This window comes from Pholcus phalangioides, unplaced genomic scaffold (genome assembly GCF_987345545.1).
Source record: "Pholcus phalangioides strain wild (caught in Gottingen) unplaced genomic scaffold, Ppha-v1.0 ptg000011l_1, whole genome shotgun sequence".
NCBI classification, from domain to species: domain Eukaryota; kingdom Metazoa; phylum Arthropoda; class Arachnida; order Araneae; family Pholcidae; genus Pholcus; species Pholcus phalangioides.
The window spans coordinates 24,222,079-24,244,645 of NW_028301604.1; the positions used below are offsets into that span (position 1 = coordinate 24,222,079).

At 36.3% G+C, this 22,567-nt stretch overlaps 1 protein-coding gene and 1 long non-coding RNA gene across 3 annotated transcripts in view; one reads left to right on the forward strand and one right to left on the reverse strand.

The window, feature by feature from the left end:
* Window positions 1-15,224, forward strand: part of LOC149080256 (trypsin-1-like) — a 62,828-nt gene extending 47,604 nt beyond the window's left edge. Inside the window, exons 6-8 of the mRNA XM_089239350.1 lie at window positions 2,434-2,714; window positions 7,709-7,866; window positions 14,647-15,224. Coding sequence (XP_089095476.1) covers window positions 2,434-2,714; window positions 7,709-7,866; window positions 14,647-14,802 — 595 coding nt within the window. The 3' untranslated portion in view covers window positions 14,803-15,224. The remainder of the gene's footprint in view (window positions 1-2,433; window positions 2,715-7,708; window positions 7,867-14,646) is intronic.
* LOC149080254 (uncharacterized) overlaps window positions 1-22,567 on the reverse strand; it is a 151,306-nt gene that overhangs the window by 112,078 nt on the left and 16,661 nt on the right. Inside the window, exon 2 of one of the 2 annotated variants that reach the window (XR_016193557.1) lies at window positions 1,124-1,151. The exons of the other annotated variant lie outside the window; for it this stretch is intronic. This is a non-coding gene — a long non-coding RNA (uncharacterized LOC149080254). The remainder of the gene's footprint in view (window positions 1-1,123; window positions 1,152-22,567) is intronic. 2 annotated transcript variants of the gene reach the window in all.

Genomic DNA, 22,567 nt, shown 5'->3' on the forward strand with positions numbered 1-22,567 from the left:
CTTATAATTTTACTTACACATGCTTGAGAACATCTTCATGGCCGTAGTATGCCTTTTCGGGGCAGACTTTTCTTGGGGCCTCTTGAAAGGGTTATTATGATGCAATATAAGTTTAAATTTTTTTGTGGAGTAGGGGGGGCATTTGGCCCGGGGCACCGGTTGCACAGCCTAATTACGGGCCTGAACATATTGCTTTTCGGGCAATATCCTGTTGAGTTAGGCCTTTTCCATGTGGAAGTTTGGTAGAAAGTTCGGAAAGTCTTTCTTTCTACCCATTTTCAACGTATAAATGACTAAAACCTGCTTGCTAGCAGGTATTTATAGCAGTAGCACATGCACAATCGAAAATGTTTCCCTCAGTGACAAGCTATAAGAAATATTCACGAATAATCCAATATTTTGACAGTTTTTTTCCCCTCTCCAGAGTATTCAATTTTGCGATTGGTTGCATTCTTTAAATATTTTATATTGATTTAGAGTGAAGGTGTGAATAATATATGACACTTCTAGCTGATACCCAGTGACGTTGCCTACCCCGTAAAATATTTATATATCTATAGCTCAATTAACCGGTAATTTCCGGCTCATCTGAAAGAAAGTGATCCAATAATGTTAATAAACTCTATATTTTATAAAAGGACTATATAGTCTTTGGATGTATTTCTTTAGAAAATCTTTAGTGAGTATTTGAGTATATACTCAAATAATCACTAAAGATTTATTCACGTGATTATATTTGATTGTTACTCATAACACAGCAGAAAAGAATACACTAATCAATGCAGCACTTGTTTTTTTCTCTTGAATACACTGATCGCCGCAACATTTGTACATGCACCGAAAAAAAAATATATTAATCAAAGCAACATTTGTATTCATAAATTAAGATTTAGGGTAGAACACAAAAACCTATTTGACTCAGTTATTTGTTAACCGATTTTTAAAATTCAAATTGCAATGGAAAACCCATCATTGAGCATCTTTTGTGTAGAAAAAATTTGGGAAAAAATTGTTGTATCTGATTGAAAACTTGGCAAAAAATTGTGAAAAAACAGGGTTTTTTCGAGAAATTTCTTCAATAAAAAAAATTGATAAAAATATTTTTTGGCGGGAATATGCTTACGGCTCCTTCCACACTTTAGCGAAGAATCCTGAAAAAAATTGGAGTAATACGATCAACGGTGTGAATTTCTATAAAGAACAAACGTACATAAATACTTTCACATTTATATATAAGATTTCCAAGTCTTCATATATATAGCATGACCATTTTTTTTCCAAATTTACACTGTTTATTTTTCAAAATATCATTTATTTTAAAACATCAAACATCCATTTTTCACTATATTCTAATTTTTTGAATGGGAGTTGTAATCAATTAGACGTTTGCTACGAATAATTGCAAACAAATGAATTTTATCAAGGCACAAACAACGCCAATTCAGAAGAGACGTTAATAACAGCATGAATTTGGTGGCTATTGATGATAATGCTACCTTTCGATATAATGATAACCTCTCTATAATGAAATTTTTCTCTGCCCACAGAGTATTGTTACATCGATGTTTCACTGTATGAAGTGGGATATCTGCTGTCTTCAACTATGAATATGTTTATGAGAATCTAAATAATGTAAGGAGTCCTACAGGACCCATTGTGTGGGAGATCGAACCTTAAATTCACATTTGTGCATTGTTTGTTGTTATTATATCGATTAGATACTTATAAGTATTGTAATGCGCGCTTCTTTTTCGTTCGTTGAATAAAATATTTTAAAAAAGCTACATAGTAAAAACTATTCTTCTCCGGAAAGGGGGCCTCGCGTCTGGTAAGGGCTGCATGTTTTTTTCAAAAAGCTAAGTATCAAGTTTAAGCAGCTCAAAAATTGCTAAAAATTACTTGAGAGAACATTTTCGTTCTGCTTTTAACTTTTTGAACGGCATTGATGAGATATCTTGTCTCCTTAAAGGTTCCTTATTTTATCATTGACAATCCCACATATTTTGTTTAGCATAATTTCTCAATAAAACGCTGTTCCTCATACCCCTTACTTTGCAACTGCTGAAAATCGGAAGAATGACTACTTAATTGAGAAAGATAATATGGCATTTTTTTTAATTGGCTTAGGTTTTAGTGATTTCTGCTATATGTCACTTAAAGGGTTAATATAATAAACTTTTTATGAGCAAATACAACAATGCACAAAATATGGGCATATAGCATACTAAATAAATACACATTTATGAAAAAAAAATTTTGAAATAAAAAATACAGTGCTGTATGTACTTTAAAAATACTTCAATAAAACAATACATATTTCTTGTTTTCTAATATCAAAATTTAGAGTTCAATAAGTCTGTAAATGTTGCATATGTGGAGTGCATACAAAAATTTTATGCATTAAAATAACATAGTATATTTCGTCTCTTGCAGAACGCAGCATAATCCTGGCAATATTCGTGTCACTCTTGGTGATTATATTCTTAATTCGGACTTGGAAGGTCTACCAAGTGAGAGCTTCGGCGTTGATGAAGTCAAAGTTCATCCGAATTTCAGGTTCACTCCTCAGGCTGATCGCTTCGATGTAGCTGTTTTGCTATTGGACCGACCAGTTGCATATCGATTCAACATGAAACCCATTTGTCTACCAGAAAAAGGAACCGATTTCCTTGGTAGTATTGGTTTTGCAGCAGGATGGGGTGCATTAGAACCAGGTGAGATATACATATGCAATACCAACCGGTCCTTCATCTGAAAAAAAAGCTTTTTGGAGAAGTGGACTCTTAATGAAGATCAAATGTGTAAAATGGTGTTTCAGACAAACAATTCATATAAACGGATAGTCTTTGTCTAATGTTGTATTCAACACTGTATTCATACGTGTTTCACGAAGATCGTCGGAAGGGAATAAAAAATCTAGTCATTTTTACCGTAGAATTCGCATTCCTTCTGGAAACCAGTTATTGGAAATACTTGCAGGGCTCAAAAATGTTGGGGGAAGATTCAACCCCAATAAAATATTGGGGGCGGGGGGGGGTCCTTGCTCTTCATGTGCTGAATGCAAGTTTGCGTCTATGACATAGACATTGAGTGATAGAAAGAATATCCGAATCTGATCGAACTCCGAACAAAAATTTAAACCATTATGAAACATGTATGGCATTCAAACAACAATCAGATAAATCGTTTTAATGTCTTTGCTCTTGATTATAAAAGATTAATCAGTTTCTCAGTGAATATTGCACTTGGAAACATGGAATTTTTTTTTTTTTTTTTTTTGCATTAGGAGAGACGGCCAAAAAAATTTTAATTGGGTTTTGGGGTACACGGGGACTGTATAAAAGTTAATTTTTTTATTTTAATAACTATACAACCCCTTGAAACATGAATGACATATCTGAGTACTACACGTTAAATTGTGGAATGTGTATGGGATACACATATGTACTATTTTATTTTGCTGGTTATTTTACTGTGCTTGTATGTAGGACTGTTTCTGAAATGTTTGAAAGTTGTGAAATGCGTACGGGATGAGCATATGTATTATTTCATTTTGCATTTTAAACATAATTGAAAATATGTTTCCCGGTGATGGCTTTTCGGTTAGAAGTCCCGTAGGATATGGACCGGGCCATCACACGGTTAGTGAGTTAGTACTACACGTTATTGGGAAACTTGTTCTAAATGGAAGTATACCTCTAGGATCAACGGTTCGCCAGTAAAATGTCATACCCTCTGTTTGCTATGCACCCTGTATGTATAGAATGAATTTTCCAGTATTAATTAAAATTGTCGTGACACATTTACTTGGTAATCACTATCTTCACTACGTCTAGTGCCGTAACGACGTTGGGTCAACCGGGCTGAAGTCGGGCTCCAAGACCCCGATCTTCAGGATGGCCCAGTTAAGCAATTTAGATGGAAAAAGATAAATACAGTACACCCTTGGTTTACGAACGTCTCGGTATGCGAAAAATTGGGTTTACGAACAGCAAAAATTGAGAAAGCATTTCCAGAAGAATAGATTTTTTTCCCGATAAAATTTGGTTGAAGAAATAAAAAAAATTTCATCAGAATAAAATTCCTGCCATCAAATACGTCTCCTGTTATCCAGTTCACGGATCTCATTTGAGGGGTTTGACACTAAGATTATAGAAGATAATAATTATTCAAGGAACCAAACTTGCATTTGCATTTCATCGCTTTCAAATTATGGTAAGTTTTTCAATGTTGGTTTAATGATAACGATATTGGTTATGCGCAGGAGGAGCACAGTAGAAGTTCACACTAAAAATCGTCGGAGTTCCAGGAATAGATTAATTGTAGCAGGAATAGTATGTAAGTCATAAAAACCAAATTTAAGTCTCTGTGTACCAAAGCCATAAACACTCATTGCTAACACCATCTTTACAGAGCTGCAGAAACTAAATTATTTCTAGCAAGAAAAACTTATTATCTTTATCATGCCAGTGGCATGGGTTCATGTTATTTTATCCGTAAAAGAATAATATTCGATTTCTTGCAACTTGGGCCATGTCTACAATCATATATAAAGTCGCGCAACAAATTGCTTGATTTGTCGAGCAACAAGTCGCAGAACAAGGCACAGAACACGTATTCTGCGACTTTGTATATGAGTGTGGACATGACCTGAGATGCTTCTCCTATCAATGCTACAATTCGTTTTACATTGATTCCTATGAGAAAAATTATTTCGGTTTTCAAACGGACTTCAGGAACGAACCAAGTTCGTATACCGAGGGACGACTGTATCGGGGGGGACCCGGATTCTTTTTCGCCCAAGACCACTGCAGTAAACGGTGTTGCCCTGATATGCTCAATATAATTTTACCCGACAATACATCGCTCGACCCCTGACCAGTCTTACGGCATACTAGAGCGTCGTGACACACCGATTGGGAATCGCATAGGGGGAACCGTCTACACTCATTCACACTCAGCAGTGACCTTTTCCGATTTGATTGTTCGAGTGCAACAGCCAAAGAACTTTATCCGGCAACGTGACATTCGACAAAAATTACCTGAGCTGAATTGAGATTTGGCTCTCCGGTTCCGTGTCACATATTTTTTGGCCGTTCTACCGGTCTTATCCGTGGGCACTCTGTGGAGGGAGCCTATGGTAGACAACAACAAATTATCACCATTGCAAATTATTTATGTTTAACTGTAACCGCTTTAAGCTCCGCACCATACATTAATATCCCAATAAAAGCTAGAATAATGTCGTTTCTGATGTGTTTGAACATTTCACTAACATTGGTTTAACTTATTTCATCGAGAAAAACGGGAAATGGGAAAATCTCCAGTTGTCATCAGAAAATTTTTATGCTTTACTGATATATTAAGGATTAAAATTATTTTCTCAACTCATAAATTATATTGTGATAATATATATATAATGACTTTGAATATAAATATTAATCTCAACTACTGCACAAGGTCTTCCTCGCTTTACGCTATTAATTAGTTCCACAATTAGTTGTGGGTAAGATAGGAATTTGGATTTTCTTCAGAGAAAGATAAAAAAATAAACCAACTTCCAGCAAAAAAGAAAAATTTTAATGACAGAATTGAAATTAATTTTATATATATATATAAATCTCGTAAATGCTTTTTACTTCTTTCTTCGGTAGAAACTTCTGATTTATTCCAGTGGGTAAATGTAGATGTTTTCTCTTTCCTGAAGAGCCTGGTATGATATAGGCTGATAACTTTTTTTAATGAAATGGTCTCGAGATTCAGGTGACAAGCTGCATTCGTGGTCTCCATGAAAATTTCAGTGGCAAAGAGAATTTGAAGATGATGTCACTCTCTGCTATCTATACGATTTTTAACAGCTGGATGATGCGAAGGTATATTTTGGAAGGAAAGAAAATTTAACTGCACTTGCGGGGAATAGAACCCACGTCCTTTCACTTTTCAGGTGAATGCCCTGGACACTAATTCTGAGCTTTGGCCTGAGTTGGGTCCGACCGTCCATGTACAGTCCCGTTCAGCGCACACGAGCTCCAGAGAAAGATTGAGATATTCGTTTCCTTTATAGTCTAGTGCGTTCACCCTGAAAGTGAAAGGACGTGGGTTCGATTCCCCGCCAGAGCAATTGACCTTTCTCTATTTCCAAAATATATCTTCGCATCAGGCAGCTTTTAAAAACCTTCGCAAAGAGAATTGCCACAATCCTCTGGCAATTCTGCTTGTGAAGGTTCTGAATATCCCTCGGAAATACGACAATTTTAGTTTCATTAGGATATTTTCTTCAATCAAAATTCTGATAGCATTGTCAATGTTATCAGATATTGAGTACTGAGATCTGGTAAATTGGATTTGAGCGTTTGTCCCATATCTGTCTCATCTAAATCATAAAATCTAACGGATTTTGTTATTTTAACTACGTTATATCTTCAATTTGCGAGCCCATTTTCAGGATGAACATCAAAACTCCAAGTCAAATTGCGCAGTTTACGTTTTCTAAAGTCAAATTTTCAAAATCACGTTATAGCGAAATTGCGTGTCAAATGAGACCACGTAAAGCGAGGGATACATGTATTTGTCATGACTAGGGCTAGAATTTTTATGCTCTAAAAACTACTAAAAAACATTCTCTATTAAATATGCATTTATGCTTTTAAAAAACTGTAAATATGCTCTATAAAACGAAAAATACCGGTATGTCCTAAATTTTTTTCATTCCTATCTCAAATAACATTAGTTTTAGCAAAATAATATGATAATGAGAGGTGTTGATGCTGGCTAAACTATTTTGAACCATTACTTTTATTGTATGAACAGAAATTCTTCGCTTTGCTATCTCACCAAAATTTCGCTTTTGAGCATGTTTTCCCTATAAATTAAGAATAAAAGTGCTGCTATCTATAGGTAAAAATACCTAGCCAAGTAGTGTATTTAGGTATCTTAAAAGGGCACAAAATTAAAAAATAAATAATTCTTTTCATATGATGAACACTGAATATTTCCCACAAACGCTAAAAAATTCCCCATTTGCCAATTTTGGCCAAAAGTTTTCCCATGAGTTACCATCACCGACACCGATTCAGGTGATTAATCTATTTACAGCCACACACCAGTGTTGTTGAAGGGCTAGTATTTTTATGCTCTAACAATTCAGTGTCATTGCTGATTGGTTGAAAAACCTGTATTTCGGCCTTTTTACCAATCAGCAACGTCGTTCCATTTTTAGTGCATAAAAATCCTAACCCTAAGAGCTTTCGTCAGAGGCGGGAATAGTGAGGAAAAAATTTACTTTTTATCGAAAATCATGAAATATGCAAAATATGCCCTAAAATTTAGAAAATATGCTCTATCACGTAAAAATAGCGAAATATGCAGACATAGAAATCCGAGCCCTAGTCAATGACCAACGTTCCCTCCCCCTCCCCACTAGCCCCTTGAACTGCAATTTATTTTCAGGCAGCACTGCTCAGACATACAATTTCATGGTGAGCTGGACTCGTCATTTCAGTTCAAGAGGTTAAAATACTAAAAACTGCTCAACATAGCAAAAATTTTAAGTGATTTTACCTATAAGTATAATCCACTTAGCTATGGAATCATTTTTTTGGTGATAATTTGTGATTTCTCATATTTTTCCTGTATTTCCGATCAAAATGTTCCGTATTTTTTTCGAGAAAATATGGTCAGCTTATGTGAGAGTTTTTTTTGTTGATAGGTTCAAAGTTGAGACCCAAAATTTTGCAGTATGTTCCAGTTCCAATAATCGATAATAAAATGTGTGAAGGCTGGCACCGGAGAAGAGGAATCAACATAGTTATTTACGATGAAATGGTCTGCGCTGGATATGAATTCGGAGGTCGAGATTCTTGTCAGGTAGAAAAAACTTTTTACACATTTTTTAAATTCGAAACTGTTTTTTTTTTTTTTTTTTTTACATGATGAAACGGTCACAAAATAAGCAATGACCGTATACAAAATGACGCTATCGTCAGCTGGGATCGCCAGACCGGGCGTATTTCAAAGATATTTTTATAGCACTTTTTTCTTATCCACTATTTTATTAACAAGAAAGAATTAACGAGGTCCAACCGAATCTTTTCGCCGACAACATCAAGGTTTTCCTACGCCAGCTAAAAATGATTTTGTCACTATTGTGTCAGAGACACACAGAGAATGATTTCCTGTAGAAGTATTACTTGTATTGGAAGAGTACTACACTGCCTCAAAACAATTAGGAGAATGTATTACAGTCCACACCGCTATTTGTGATCATATCGAGACTCGGGATTTTTTAGACCAATAACCGAATGATAACTGTATCTGAGAAAACTCCTGTTTGCAAGTACGGTGAACATACATCCCGTTTGGTGGAACGGGATGTATGGTAAATGTGTATTGGCAAAACGGCACTACTTTCTCTCTCTCTCTGTTTTTCTTTTTTCTTTCCCACACAACTAGTTACAAAATGTTCAATTATTCCATTTTTTAAAATTATATTCTAAAAAGGGGGGGGGGTTTCCCTTTGAGTTGAAGTCCTGCATTTTTGTTATTCAGCCATTGTGAGGCGTTGTAATGGAACTGCCTAATACTGTATAACGAGAGAGAATCAGAGAATCACGATATTTTTTAATGCACAATTCCATAGATCCGTTTAGGAAGTCTCTCGGAAAAAGAAATTTGAATCTGGCCAACTGGAAGAAACTAATCAAGAATTGAAAGAAAGGGCTATTTTTTCGTCATGCGTTTGCCTTGACATAAAGTATGGGAAATGTATGTCAACAAGGGAGGGGAAAGAGAGCACCTTCTAGCCTCCTACATAGTCTTGCAGCCTGATAACGATAACTTACAGGGAAAAAAATGACCTTTGTTATACCTTAGCGCTTCATCATGCGCAAAAAAAATTCGACGAAAAAAAGTGATAACATTATCCAAAACCCTGATATCTATAAACGAATTTTCCCCATGTTACGGTATTGGCCCGCTTCATTCTTTGCAAAAGTGATAGCAATGCCCAAATGATAGCATTATCCGTGATCTTAATAAGTGGCGTCGACTATATCTATTCAAATTTATTAAATTTACTTACTTAATTTTTTAAAATTTAGTTGATGTGTTAACTCTTTGACACAACTCTTTGTGAATACCTAACAATGTTCTTTATCAATATTTTATTAATTAAATTGTTTAGAAATCACAAGTAAAAACATTTCCCCTAATTGTTTTGAGCAGTGTAAAAATATCCAGTTGTAGAACCATTTGTGTGCTGCACACAGAGGCAAGCAACTTTCAAAAAACTGCCTCACTTAAGTGCATGATGGCGAACGTCCAATCTCAATGATTTTTGTTGTTTAACATTGTGGAATTTGCAACAGAGGAAGCCCGAGATAAAGCCAGTCTAGGGCCCCACTAAAAGTATGTGAATTGGGTCTCGGATCCTTGATTGGGTTGGGGGCCCTGGAATTTATTTGTTGGTAAAATGAATACAAGGGAAAATTTTTCGAGATCTAACAGGGCTACAGTCTGAGGTAGTACTTGGGTAGTACTTTGGTAGTAGGGTACTTGATGAATCACATTTGCTTTTCGTTGCTTTATTATTGTAAAGAAAGCCGGTGCTTTCACATGCCATTTTTCATAGCACTCTGATGAAGTAGGAGGAAAATAAACAAGATATGTTGTGTAGAGAAGAAAGGGGGGTGGTGGCCAGAGGCAGCAGGGGCGGGCAGAGCCTCCTAGTACAGTTATAACTTTAAATACTGTATAATTTGAATATAATAAAGTACACATTTTTTTTAACACTTTACAGTTTGATATGGAAAGCTTTGAAACAATTCCTATATAGCACAAAACATTAAATCCTTTTACAATTTGAGCAAAACATAGTTACGTAGCCATTTTTGCATGCATAATCTGCATCGTCCCTTTGATCCATGTTCACGCCAGTGGACATACGAACCATATCGATTGTTCTGCGAAAAGGAATGGTAACTTTTTCTTGGGTTGTGGTTCCGAGTCCAAAGATTGCCTACGGATTTTTTTGCTTGCTAGCATTATCCACAGCAACCTCATACTTGCAACCGTATCCACAGATACATCTCACAAGTGTTCTAATTTTACTAAATTTTGAAGAAGAAAAAATTACTTCGGCAAATCAAGAAAAAGAAAACGCTGTACTGTAATTTAATGGTTCATAACCGACTTAGAAGGTAAGTGAGGGTAATATGGCCATGTTAAGCTTCAGTGATTTTTGCTGCATCACCAAACATACTACCACTCTGCCTCCATGGGAGAGATATAATTTATCACTCTATTATATAGAGTGATTTTTGCTGAGGCCTGTATGATAAATTCTTAAAAACAAATAATATTTAAAAAAACATTAAAGTGTAGTTATACCCTAGGCTGCAAGAATAGCTGCTCTCAAAACGGCTAAGTAAAAAAAAAGATTTTTTTCAGTTGTCTTTTGTGAAAGATAGATGGCACTCAAACTCATACTTTTCAAATACAGTGATACTTCGACTAAAACGATGATAATTCGTTCCGGAATCACGTTCGTTAGCCGAGGTATCACTGTGCAGTGAAACCTATCTACGACGGAAACCTGTCTTCGACGGAATCAAAAATAAAAATACTTCCTTCATTGACTAATGCTTTTATGTGTGAGAGTGCACATTTGAGAAATGGAAACCTATCTAAAATGGAATGTTATTTCAGTCTCTTGAGAAGTTCTGTTTTGTTCAGGTTTCATTGTATAATACAATCTAAAACAAGGTGTGATACAAACAGAGAATCTGTCTTCGAACCTACAATCGCCAACAAATTTGTGATCAAGCAGGTACTCTACCATATAACAATATACAATCATCCCACATAGAACAAGCAAACCTGTTGCAGAAACAGAAATGATTTAAAAAAGCAATCCAGAACATGGGATGAGATACGGGGGGTGGAGGGGCATTGCCCCCCAACGTCACAGGTGGAGTCGACTGATCTAATGTATATATGTATATATGAATTGACATCATTATCATCATCTTGCCCCCCCCCCCCCAGACTTCCAAGTCTATCTCCGCCTATGATCTAGAATTTAGACGTCCTTTTCAAAAAATTAGAACGTCCCAGACATTTACGAGAGTAGTTCATGAAATGCTCAAGCTGAATTGAATGTTTTTTAAAGTGTCAAATTATTTTTCCTCAAAAACTTAGAACACCCCGAAAGTTGTTTCAAAAAATTAGGATTATTATTGAATATTTTAAAGCAAATTTACATCAACTTGATCGAATTCGTGTCTTATGTCTTTCTTCGTTATACAGGGTGATTCAGAAAAGATGGGAAAAACTTTAAGAGGGGATAGTACACATCAGTACAAACAATTGTCATCAAAGAATGATGGTCTAATATCAAACGCAAACGCGCTTGCGCGTTTCGAAACGGCCGCTCCACAAACGTTAAAACGGCATATAACAACGGCCTAAAATTTATCGGTAGAAAAAGAACACCATGCATGCAAATGTAACCTGGGAAAGAAGAAAAAGAAGAAGAAACTGTATGCAAATCTGCGTCACAGTGACGATAAAAGGCGCGGACGCCAGCCCTGTAAACTTATTCCAGTGTGCAACCGTGTTAACAGTTGTAACGTACGAGATAATGGCTCACTTTAGTAATACTGAAAAAGCAGACATGCATTTCAGTATGAAAATACTTAGCGTATTTCTCCAGGTTATATTTGCATTCGTGGTGTTCTTTTTCTCCCGATAAATTTCAACAGGAATGTCTTTTTAACGTTTGCGGAGCGGCCGTTTCGAAACACGCTGGCGCGTTTGCGTTTCATATTAGACCATTATTCTTTGATGACAATTGTTTGTATTGGTGTGTACTATGACCTCTTAAAGTTTCTCCTATCTTTTCTGAATCACGCTGTATATGTATAAATGTAGATTCGTTCAATTTTCGCAATACAGGTAGAGAAACGGGACATTTCTGCAAACGCAAAATTGCATGTGTATTTAGTAGGCTAGTACGAGGAATCGCGTGCTAATATCGTACGAATACATTGTATTCTGGCCATCTTTGGCCTTGACCATTGATTTTATTCATCAAAACGTTGAATTTATATGTGAGTTGCTGAAGCATCGATATAGGTTTTTAGACAATTTCAAAATCTTGATGCAGCTCAAGAGTTCGTTTGAAGATGGAAAACGCAAATTGCATCAAGAATCGGCAATGCCTATAAAACATCATTGATACTTCGTTGGTTTTGTGATTCGTAATATTTGATGATTGTACCTGACACTGATCCTACCAAGACATTGTGGAATCATGCTAAAAAACAGCTAATCAATTACAAACCAGCTACTATCGGCTCTAAAATAGTGACGATGGGATTCATGGTTGTGGTCCAATCCAGATCTTTGCCTGAGACTTAGCAATTCAATGTCTTGATGCATAGAATCCATGGTCAAGGCCAAAGATGGCCAGAATACAATGTATTCGTACGATATCAGCACGCTTTTCCTCATATTGTCCTACCAAATACACATATAATTTTGCGTTTGCAGAAATAACCCGTTTTTCTACGCGTATTGCGAAGATTGAACGAATCTAGGTTTACATACATAACGAGGAAAGACAAAAACACGAATTCGATCAATTTTTTGGAAACTCTTTCGGAGCGTTCTAACTTTTTCAAACAAAGAGGAAAAAGTAATTTGACACTTTAAGAAATTTTCGTGACGCGAGTGCTGGTGGATGTCTAGTTGTTTAAGAAATACACTAGATCATGTGTGTGTGTGACTCCGTTTCCTTTTTTTTAACTTATTTAATGTATGGAAATAGAATAGAGAGATTTTATTACATATGTTGGTCTACGGTCGGAGCCAGACTGAACTGCAATGCAAGAGGACTAGATAATGCCTATCTGTTGGGGGGCATAAAAAACATAATAAAAATATGAAAATTGTATGAGACAAGCAGCGCCACAAAACTGTCAATCTACTTTATGCAAATTTTATGCCGTCGATTTGCTCAAGAGAAGAGCCTCTCAGAAGATGAAAATAAAAATTTCAACCGTACTCTTGATTTTGGGCTTTCGAGCTGGAACACTTCATGGACTGCTCTCGTAAATTTCTGGGGTGTTCTAATTTTTTTGAAAAGAACGTGTATACATATACGCCATCTGTACGTCATTTTAAGAAATGTTAAAAAATGTTGAAGTTAAAAAATGTCTGCAAAAAAATCCAGATCGCTGAAGATAATGGAGCACGCCGCTACGCTCATCATCCCTGGATGATGGCACGCTTTGAGGGTTAAAAGAAAAAATAATAATGATATAATCTCAGCTGAAAATATCAAAAAATAGTTTATAAAAAAGTACCTCTCTTGGCCATACTCCCAACAGGTGAAGGTAATATGGTCATTATAGTATACCATATCAAAAAACGGTTAGAGATAACACAGGGTTGCTATGGTGCTTTATGTTCCACTTGGGTTCGTCTATCACCTCCTTTCATTTGACAGATTAAGTGCACTTCACCCTGTATATTGATGAACAGCGAAGTGAAGTCCTCAAACCCTAATTTTTGAACCGTTGATCAGGAGATACATATATATTAAAATGCAATGTTTATTTTTTTATATGCCTCACCTTAGCAATAATTTAAATCAACAAAATTTTATCATCCATGATCTCATAAATCAAAACAGAAAAAGTTCCGTGTTTATGATCATAGGCGGAGATAGACTTGAAAATCTTGGAGGGGAATGATGATGTCAATTCACATATATAATGCATATATATTAGAGCAGTCGGCTCCACCATCGACGCAGGGGGCGGCGGCAATGCCCTCCATGTCTTTGCCCATGTTTATGACTGAAATGCTGGACGAGAAATTCAAATTTAAAATCTTAGATTTTCATCACTCACATATTTCAATGAAACCCCCCCCCCCCCCGCCGCTCCCGCATGTTCCGAAATTTCTCATTAGTCCTGCAATTAGGACTACCGCTAGCCAAGTCCGTAGCCAAAAATTTGTTTCGGAAGGAGATGACCGGTGCTTCAGGGGGGGGGGGTGAGAGCAAAAATAGGCTTAACCGTATTATAAATATGTGTCAGCCATTTTCTCAAATTTCGTCTCGTCGCTCTTCCACTCTCGTATACAGGATGAATGTGACCTGTTCTGATAAACAAAAGGGGCTGATAGACAAATTCGTTTGAAAGTTTAATGCAGCTTTGGTGATAGACGAGCCTTATGGAAGTACGTTAGAAGTACGGTCGGTCACTTTTTTATGTATACTTTGTACGGTAATTTTTTTTAAATACCTTAGAGATTATTTTCTGTTTCTAACTTTTCCACCTTGTTTCGGTGCCTCCTGTTATTTGGCTTCTGGTATAATTGTACAGGTGGCACTGCCGTATGACCGGCACTGGCACTGCCATCTATGTTTCAAACTAACAGTCAATAAATGACGAGGGGGAGCTGTTAGCTGGCGATATACGATAACTAAAGCAATGGAGCCGCAATGTCAATTTATTTTATTTTTTTTGAGCTACTGCTGTATAGGTATCAGTAACACACATTTAATTAATACAGAATATCATAAAAATCCCGTATATTTGTAGATTAAGTGTTATTCAATAATCAAACGGTTTGTTTCAGGGTGATTCTGGCGGCCCTCTCATGATCAATCGTTTCGGAATCTGGTATTTGGTAGGTATAGTTTCTGCGGGATACTCTTGTGCCAAACAGTTTCAACCAGGGATCTATCATAGAGTCAGTAGCACGTCAGACTGGATATCGACGAACCTCTACTGAATTCCAAAAAAACGGCGATGGTTTCGAGCTCCGTCGTCTCTTGGGCTGCCTCTCCCGAGTTTTCTAGTTCTGTTTTATTACCTCGTGCATTTTGTTCCGTGCATGCATATTGCTCAAATAAATCCCGTGCGGATGAACTTTCCTGTTGGTTAGTAATACATTTTGATGGACAATTTCAGTATTTGTATATCACTGAAAGGAAAGAAAAACGACGAATGCTTGAGCGTATTCTTGAATATGCCGACATCTTTTGTGATTCAGTGTTATTCTTACCTGGACTCTGACTCATAGTGAATATTTTCATAAACGAACTGTCAACGCAATGGCAGAAGTGATCTCACGTGTTACATTTTCACGAGCTAGATTAGGCCATACAATGTGCGATAATGTATTATTCTTGAATTAAAATCGTATTTCCGTCTTTTGTTTTCATCTTGTTCATTTTATATTCAAATTATTATGAATACCGGCAAATTTAAAAATTTATCACATTTACAAGGGTCGAATCTTTAAGCATGCGCCTCCCCAGAAAATTTGAAATCATTAATTCTTCAAATGGATCAGCCGAAATTTATGTATTTTCAAATGAATTTGATAAAATTAAAAAAGAAATATATCCAAAAGAGCATAATTAAAAAAGTGTCCTGTAAAATATGGGTCATATAGTCTCCTCATATGCAGAATGACGCATGAGGGTCGAACGCCAATGAGAGTGCCTTAGTAGTTACAACGGGGAAACAAGGGGATGGGTGATCTGCTTTAGCGAAATACGGGAAATTAGGATTCAAGATACGGGAAAATACGGGTTATACAATTATCGCCAAAAATAATGCCGAAAGTGAGCAAAGTTACAAATATTGCTGAAATTACATAAAAATCACAATGACGGGAAATGAAGCATTATTGCGAATTGCAGCGGATTAAACGTTCATTACCTTGGTGGATATTAATCTCCACATTTAAATGTGGGAGATTAATATTCTTATTTGTAGTTTTAATTATCATAATATAATATGAGTTGAGAAATTATTTCAAACTTTGACTCTTCAATAAAAATTCAAGTAGGCTTCGAATAAAAAACGGGAAAAACTGGAACACGTTTTCCAAAACGTCGGGACGGCCAGAAAAACAAACAAAAAACAGGGACTCCCGACAAATACGGGTCACCTTATACCTTCATATATGGTCACCTTAATTATACCCCTCCTGGGCAATCGGGAAAAACGGCCAAGAACACTGATGCTGCAATCTATCTTTTAAATTAAAATACAATATTGAAAGAAGACAATGGATTTTCGCAAAAAATTTGTATAATTGTATAATATAAATACAGTATTGCGTGGCAACTGCTGAGCGTTGAAAAAAAAATATCACACAGCTGGGCTCACTTCACAACTTATTCACTTCAATATTGCGTTGATAGAGTATTGTTATTTTCGTACAGCATATATATATATATATATAGACATACTGATAATGAAAAAATAATTAACTAACAAAAGTAGTGAATTACCCGTAAATCCAGGACCATAGGTGTAAACTTGTATTGGACCAACAGGCCAGGGGAGTACGCAGGATCGACTTTTGGGAGGGACACAAAACGCTTGAATGGGCATAAAAATTTTCTTCCCGAGAATTTTTAACTTACCATTCTTCCAAGGCATTTAAATTACAGAAATTGGTTAAAATAGCATATGTATATATATATATATATAAAGGAATATAACCGAAATATTTTTCAATTTTTAATTTTTGGTCTTCTTGGGGAGGGTATGGTACGTACGTCTCTGCAACAAGCTCAAGCTCCCTTCCCATCTCCCTAATATGTCACTATAATCCCTATAAAACGCGTCATAGCGGGGGGGGGGGGGGACTTGGGGTCTGGTCCCCCCCCGAAATGTGAAAATGACCGAAAAAAGGGCAAAAGATAAGCAAATCTATTTTGTTCTATCACTTTGGTCCCCCCTCCCCGAAATGAAAGTGGTCCCACCTCCGAACGAAATTTCTGGCTACAGCTCTGCCCAGGATCTGATTTCGACTTGCGGGGGCCCCTCTGTAACTAAAGTAAAAGATGTTCGGTGAATCAGTGTGAATATACAGAGTGATAACTATCGACCGCCCAATAATTACACATGTGATTCCTTATGGAAAACTAATATGGAAAAGTGTTTTCAGTTTTTCAATTTTTGAACTGACCCATAATTAATGAGTTATAACGCTTCAAAAATTGATGACGTCACTTCAAAAGCCTGCCAAATTCACCAATCGTACACGAAACGTATAACTTGGCGTTTTCAGAAATGCTAAAAATATCAGGGGCGTAGCCAGAAATTTCGTTCGGGAGGGGGGGGGGGACCAAAGTGATAAAACAATAGATTTGGCCATCTTTTACCCTTTTTTTCGATCATTTTCGCACATTTCGAAGGGGTGTCCTCTCAAGTCCCCCCCCCCCCCCCCCGCTACGCCCTTGAAAAATATATTTACCCTCACACAGAAATCCGGAAAACGAAAGAGAGATATAAAAATTAGTTTTTTTTCCTCACACTTTTCACTCAAGTCAATCAGAATATGTTCTTTGCATCTCACAACGCCATCTTTACAGAGGTTATAGATAAGCCAGGGGTGCCACGTGAAGGAGGCGCGTACGCGCGCGCTCCCACTCCTGAAAATTACGTCATTAATTTAATTTTTTAAATGGATTTGATGCCAACTTAATACCATTGAATTTATTTATTTTTTATTTTTTAAATTAATTTAATAAATTAGAAAAGAAAAGTTTTCGGAATCATTGATAAAAAAAAAAGTCCCATCAAATACGGGTCATATGGCGAAGGTTCGACAGCGCTTTCCATGGAGAGAGCTGTGTATTCTTCTTTCCTCTTTGGCCGCTTTCCGTCGCGCGCCGTATGAGATACCCTTTAGCCGGGTTTTCTTAGGAGTAGAACTTTTGCACCGTGTGCAGCGTGAAAAAGCTGATTGGTTATTTTTCACCAATCAGCGTTTTCACGCTGCGCGCGCTGTAGAAACCTGCTCCTAGGAAAACCTGGCTTTTGGTAGTATGAAAACCAGAGGAGGAAGAAATATATATGGGGATGATATATATTTATAAAATTAGAAATAATCATTTTTGGTTATGAGTTCTGATTTGATGGCATACAAGAATATCGTATGAATATTCAGCATACAAGAATATCGTATGAATATTCAGCATACAAGAATATCGTATGAATATTCAGCATACAAGAATATCGTATGAATATTCAGCATGCAAGAATATCGTATGAATATTCAGCATACAAGAATATCGTATGAATATTCAGCATACAAGAATATCGTATGAATATTCAGCATACAAGAATATCGTATGAATATTCAGTATACAAGAATATTGTATGCTAAAGAACCCTTAAAAATTTTGAGAGGGATGAAGTTATTCTTCAAAATTATTTTTTCGACATAAACACACTGGCATATTATTCGACATATTACACTAGCTCTAATAACTACCATAAAACTAACCATTTGTGAGTAAATTAAAATAGCCAAATTTTAGGCCAGAAAAAAAAAGTTTTCATGTTTCCAGAGGAAATTTAAATGGTTTTAGGTCAAACTTGGGCTGCTGATTTTAAAACTGGTGTTGGTTTTGCCGAATTAGCTCCATTTTTTGAGATAATGCATATCATCAATATTTCAATATAGTCTGCAGCCACTAATTTTTGCGTGGAATTTTTCTGTCAACTTTTTATTTACTTTCCTATTTTATTCAATGCATCATCACATTTATATCATTACCAGACATCAGTGATCTTTTTATGTATTGATATTAAGTTTATTAATGATTTACATTTTGCACAGTTTCAATGTGATTTGTATGCTGCTTGTGGCATGAGCGGATCCAGCGCTCGCTGTTGGGAGGGGGGATTTTACAAAATAATAATGAAAAAAAATAAGTAAAATGAGTTATACACTGTGAATAGGGTGCCCATACATCCTTCATTTTGTCCCGTATTTTCCGAAATCGTCCTGATTTTTTCTCTTTTTCTCCTTCCCTAATTTTTTGAAAAAAATGTACTGGTTTTTCCTATTTTTTAGTCGAAGTTTTCTTGAATTTGTTATTTAATCAAAAACGTTGATATAGGTAATTTTCAACAAAAAAATTCAATATTATCATATAAAAGTTCCGAAAGTTTCATGATTTATCGCGTTTTGCTCCGCTATAGATCCGCACCTGGATTATGGTATTACCACCGAAATTCAACTTTCACTTCCTCCCAAAACTAAAGCCGATCTGATAAAACCAATGTCAGATTTGGAATCAGTGCCTCGAAAGCACCCTTAAAATCACTAAAATGTTTTTTTTTAAACAAAATCAGTATCATAGAAAAAATCCGAAACCAGAAATTATTGTGAATAGGTCAATTTATAACATAATAAGCTTGATTAAAAGTTTCCGATTGAATCGTTGTTATTATTTTACTGTTTCCACCAGTCACACATTCGTCAAGTTACCATGTTTACATCTTTCATTGACGCTTTTTACGAGTGACAGTTTCGAAGAAAGTTAAAAAAAAACCCCCAACAAATATATATTGCTGTTTTATTGATCAACATGTAATCTGATTAAAACGACAACGTAAAATAACGATCGTGCAGTAAACATGTACGCATTATATGCCCCTTCTCTCAAAAAATTTGACTTCGTTGTGAAGGTGAACAAATTGCCACATTTTGGCAAAAAGTGTTGATTGGGATAAAAAAAATTTCAAACAGATCTCATTTGACTAACACTGTACAAATCTGGTGATAAATTTGCCAACATAGGGGACGAAGTTAATACGTAAGTTATACGTAATAACAGGTTATAATATCCCACAACATGCAGAGAAAAAACGCCAGTCGTGAAGGAAGAAAGGAGAACTTGGCTTCTAATGGGATAGAATATTTCAGTTAGTTTTTAAGAAGTGACACCCCCCTTTTCATAACTGACCGTTAGAAAAATGACACGTCACAAAATTTCACAACCTTATAACTCACTTAATTTCACGTCTGATACAAAAACGGAAAAAAAACACTTTTCTGTATTAGTTTTTCACCAGGAATCACGTGTGTAATCAGAGATTTCGCTTTATTTCTAAGCCCAGAGCCATCTCAACAGCATCATAGGTCCTCGGTTAAAACCAATTTTTCCACCCATCTAATAGCCCCCCCCCCCTCCCACCTAAATATAGATAAGCCTACCTGCCTCCCAATTTGCATACTCGCTCTCTCCAAAATTTTAATCACGTGAAATTGTTGTGAGGCCTTCCCGGAACTTGAGGTTCCCGAGCACTGACATCGTAGGAATTCGGGCAAAAATTTCTACTTCTTCCACACCCCCACCTAAAAAATAGGTGAGTGACCGAGTGAGTGTGCAATTGACTATATGAGTGAGTGACAGTATGAATGACCAACTGAGTAACCAAGTGAGTGACAGAATGAATGACCAACTGAGTAACCAACTGAGTGACAGAATGAATGACCAACTGAGTGACAGAATGAATGACCAACTGAGTGACAGAATGAATGACCAACCGAGTCGATCTTCCAGGACAGACGAAATGTCGGGGTTAAATGTCCAATTCACTTGATCACTGATAGGGTCACTCACTTTGTCGCTTATATGGTCAGGGCAGGCAAAATGTACCAGAGGCGAAACGTGCTAAGGGCAAAATGTCGGGGGCAAAGTTTCCGTAAACCCCTAAAAACACCTGCTTGCCAATTTTCATAGCCTACTTACACTCGAAAATTGTAAACAGATCTAATTGTCGTGAGGCAGGGGGCCATGCGTTAAGGTTGAAAGTAAAGGGAAGGGGGCTTAACGAAAATTCCTTGAGTGCTTAGGGCCTTGATATGGGTTAGTCCGGCCCTGATCATTGACCAGACAATGTATGCCTGCAAGCATATGCTGATGATATCATTCTTATAGTATATCAAGCAACACATCAAAATCCATCAATGAAACGGCAACCCGATGTCTAAAAGAAATAGAAGAATGTCAAAGAAATCAATAATCTGCAACTTCAATCCAACAAGATAGCATATTTCTGGCCTTATAGAAAGAAATGAATAGAACGCCTGAAAATTCAACACGATAACCAATACATTGAAAGAACACGGAACTGTAACTATCTGGGAATCAATTTTGACGAAAAATTTAACTGGATCTACCAGATTGACCAACAAGTACTTAAAGCTCATAAAACACTCCAGTCTTTCTATAGGATTGGGAGCTGCAAGTGGGGTATTAACAGGCTATTTAGAAATGTCTATTATCGAGCCATCATCATCCCCCAATTATCCTATGGATCGAGTATTTGGTTTGCAAACCCCACCTGGAGAATGAAACGCAAGAGGCGTTTAAGTATTGCTCAAAGGCAATACTTACTTTTTGTAACGGGTGCATATAGTGATATAGTACTACGCAAACTAATGTGTTACAACTTTCCATTGGAAATTTACCTTTAGATCTTCAAATAGAAGTTATATCGAAAAGAAGCCGACTCCTCCTATTAAGACACAATGTCATATGTAACGATTTCAGTCTACTAGCATCTGCATACGAAGAAAAAATAGCCTCATGGCCTCACAATCCAGCCATAGATGTTCAAGATAATCAGCTCATCACTGAAGCAAAATACATTCCAATTGCCATCAAAATATATGAGGATGTCTCGAAAACCTCTAATGGAGCTGCTTCGGCTTTTGCCGTCTTTCGCGACAACGTCATCATACACGAATGGTCACAAAGGCTCCAAGACTTCACATCTGTTTTCCAGGCAGAATTGTATGCTATTCTCTCTCTCATCAGGCCATTCTCCATATACTTCATGAGAACGAACCCATTCAGATTATAAGATACATAAGAACATAAGATTATAAGAACATATTATATTCAGAACCCATTCATATTCAGATTATATCAGACAGTCTTTCTAGTATTCTCGCAATTTTATAAATACAGTGAAACCTCGTTAAGTCGTCACCTTGATAAGTCGTCACTCCGGTTAAGTCGTCACCTTGATAAGTCGTCACTCCGGTTAAGTCGTCATTTTTCTTCAGGCTCTTCCAGCTTCCATAGACAACAATGTTATTAAACCCTCGTTTACTCGTCACTAATTTCGGTTAACTCGTCACTATGGAAACGTTTGAGAAAGTCAGAAAAAAAACAGACTATTTTTCAAAGTCACCATAAAATCCTATATACCCAAATGGATTAGTTTAAGTAACAAAAGTTACGCTGAGCAAGTTCATTCGCCAACTAAGGTTTTTGAAACGTTAGGGTCTGTTCGAGCTAGATCTCATTTCTGCATTGGCCCTACTAATTTAAGGCTTCAAATTTAAACAAAATATCTTTGTTGAAAAAAATCAGTTGATATCACCCCCAAGTTGAGGTCTTCTGTTTACTTTTTCCTGCCCAGGGCCCCCACCTCAAGTCAAAAGTGTTCGAGATTACCTTGTTGTTGTATCATTAACTACTGTTGAAGAATTGAAACACTAAAATTAAATTTGATGTATATGTAAAATTAATGTGCAATAGGGTGTTCTATTATGAAGAGCTACTTATATTAACAGTTGCTCTGTTAATCTAAATTAAAAATTACTGGTATAAATCAAAGTGTACAGTACATTTTACCCATAAGTTAAGTAATAAGAGATCAAAAAAGGTAAAACATTGGCTATCATTTTTTCTTTTACAATCTAAATTTTATTAATATTTTTGTTTTGA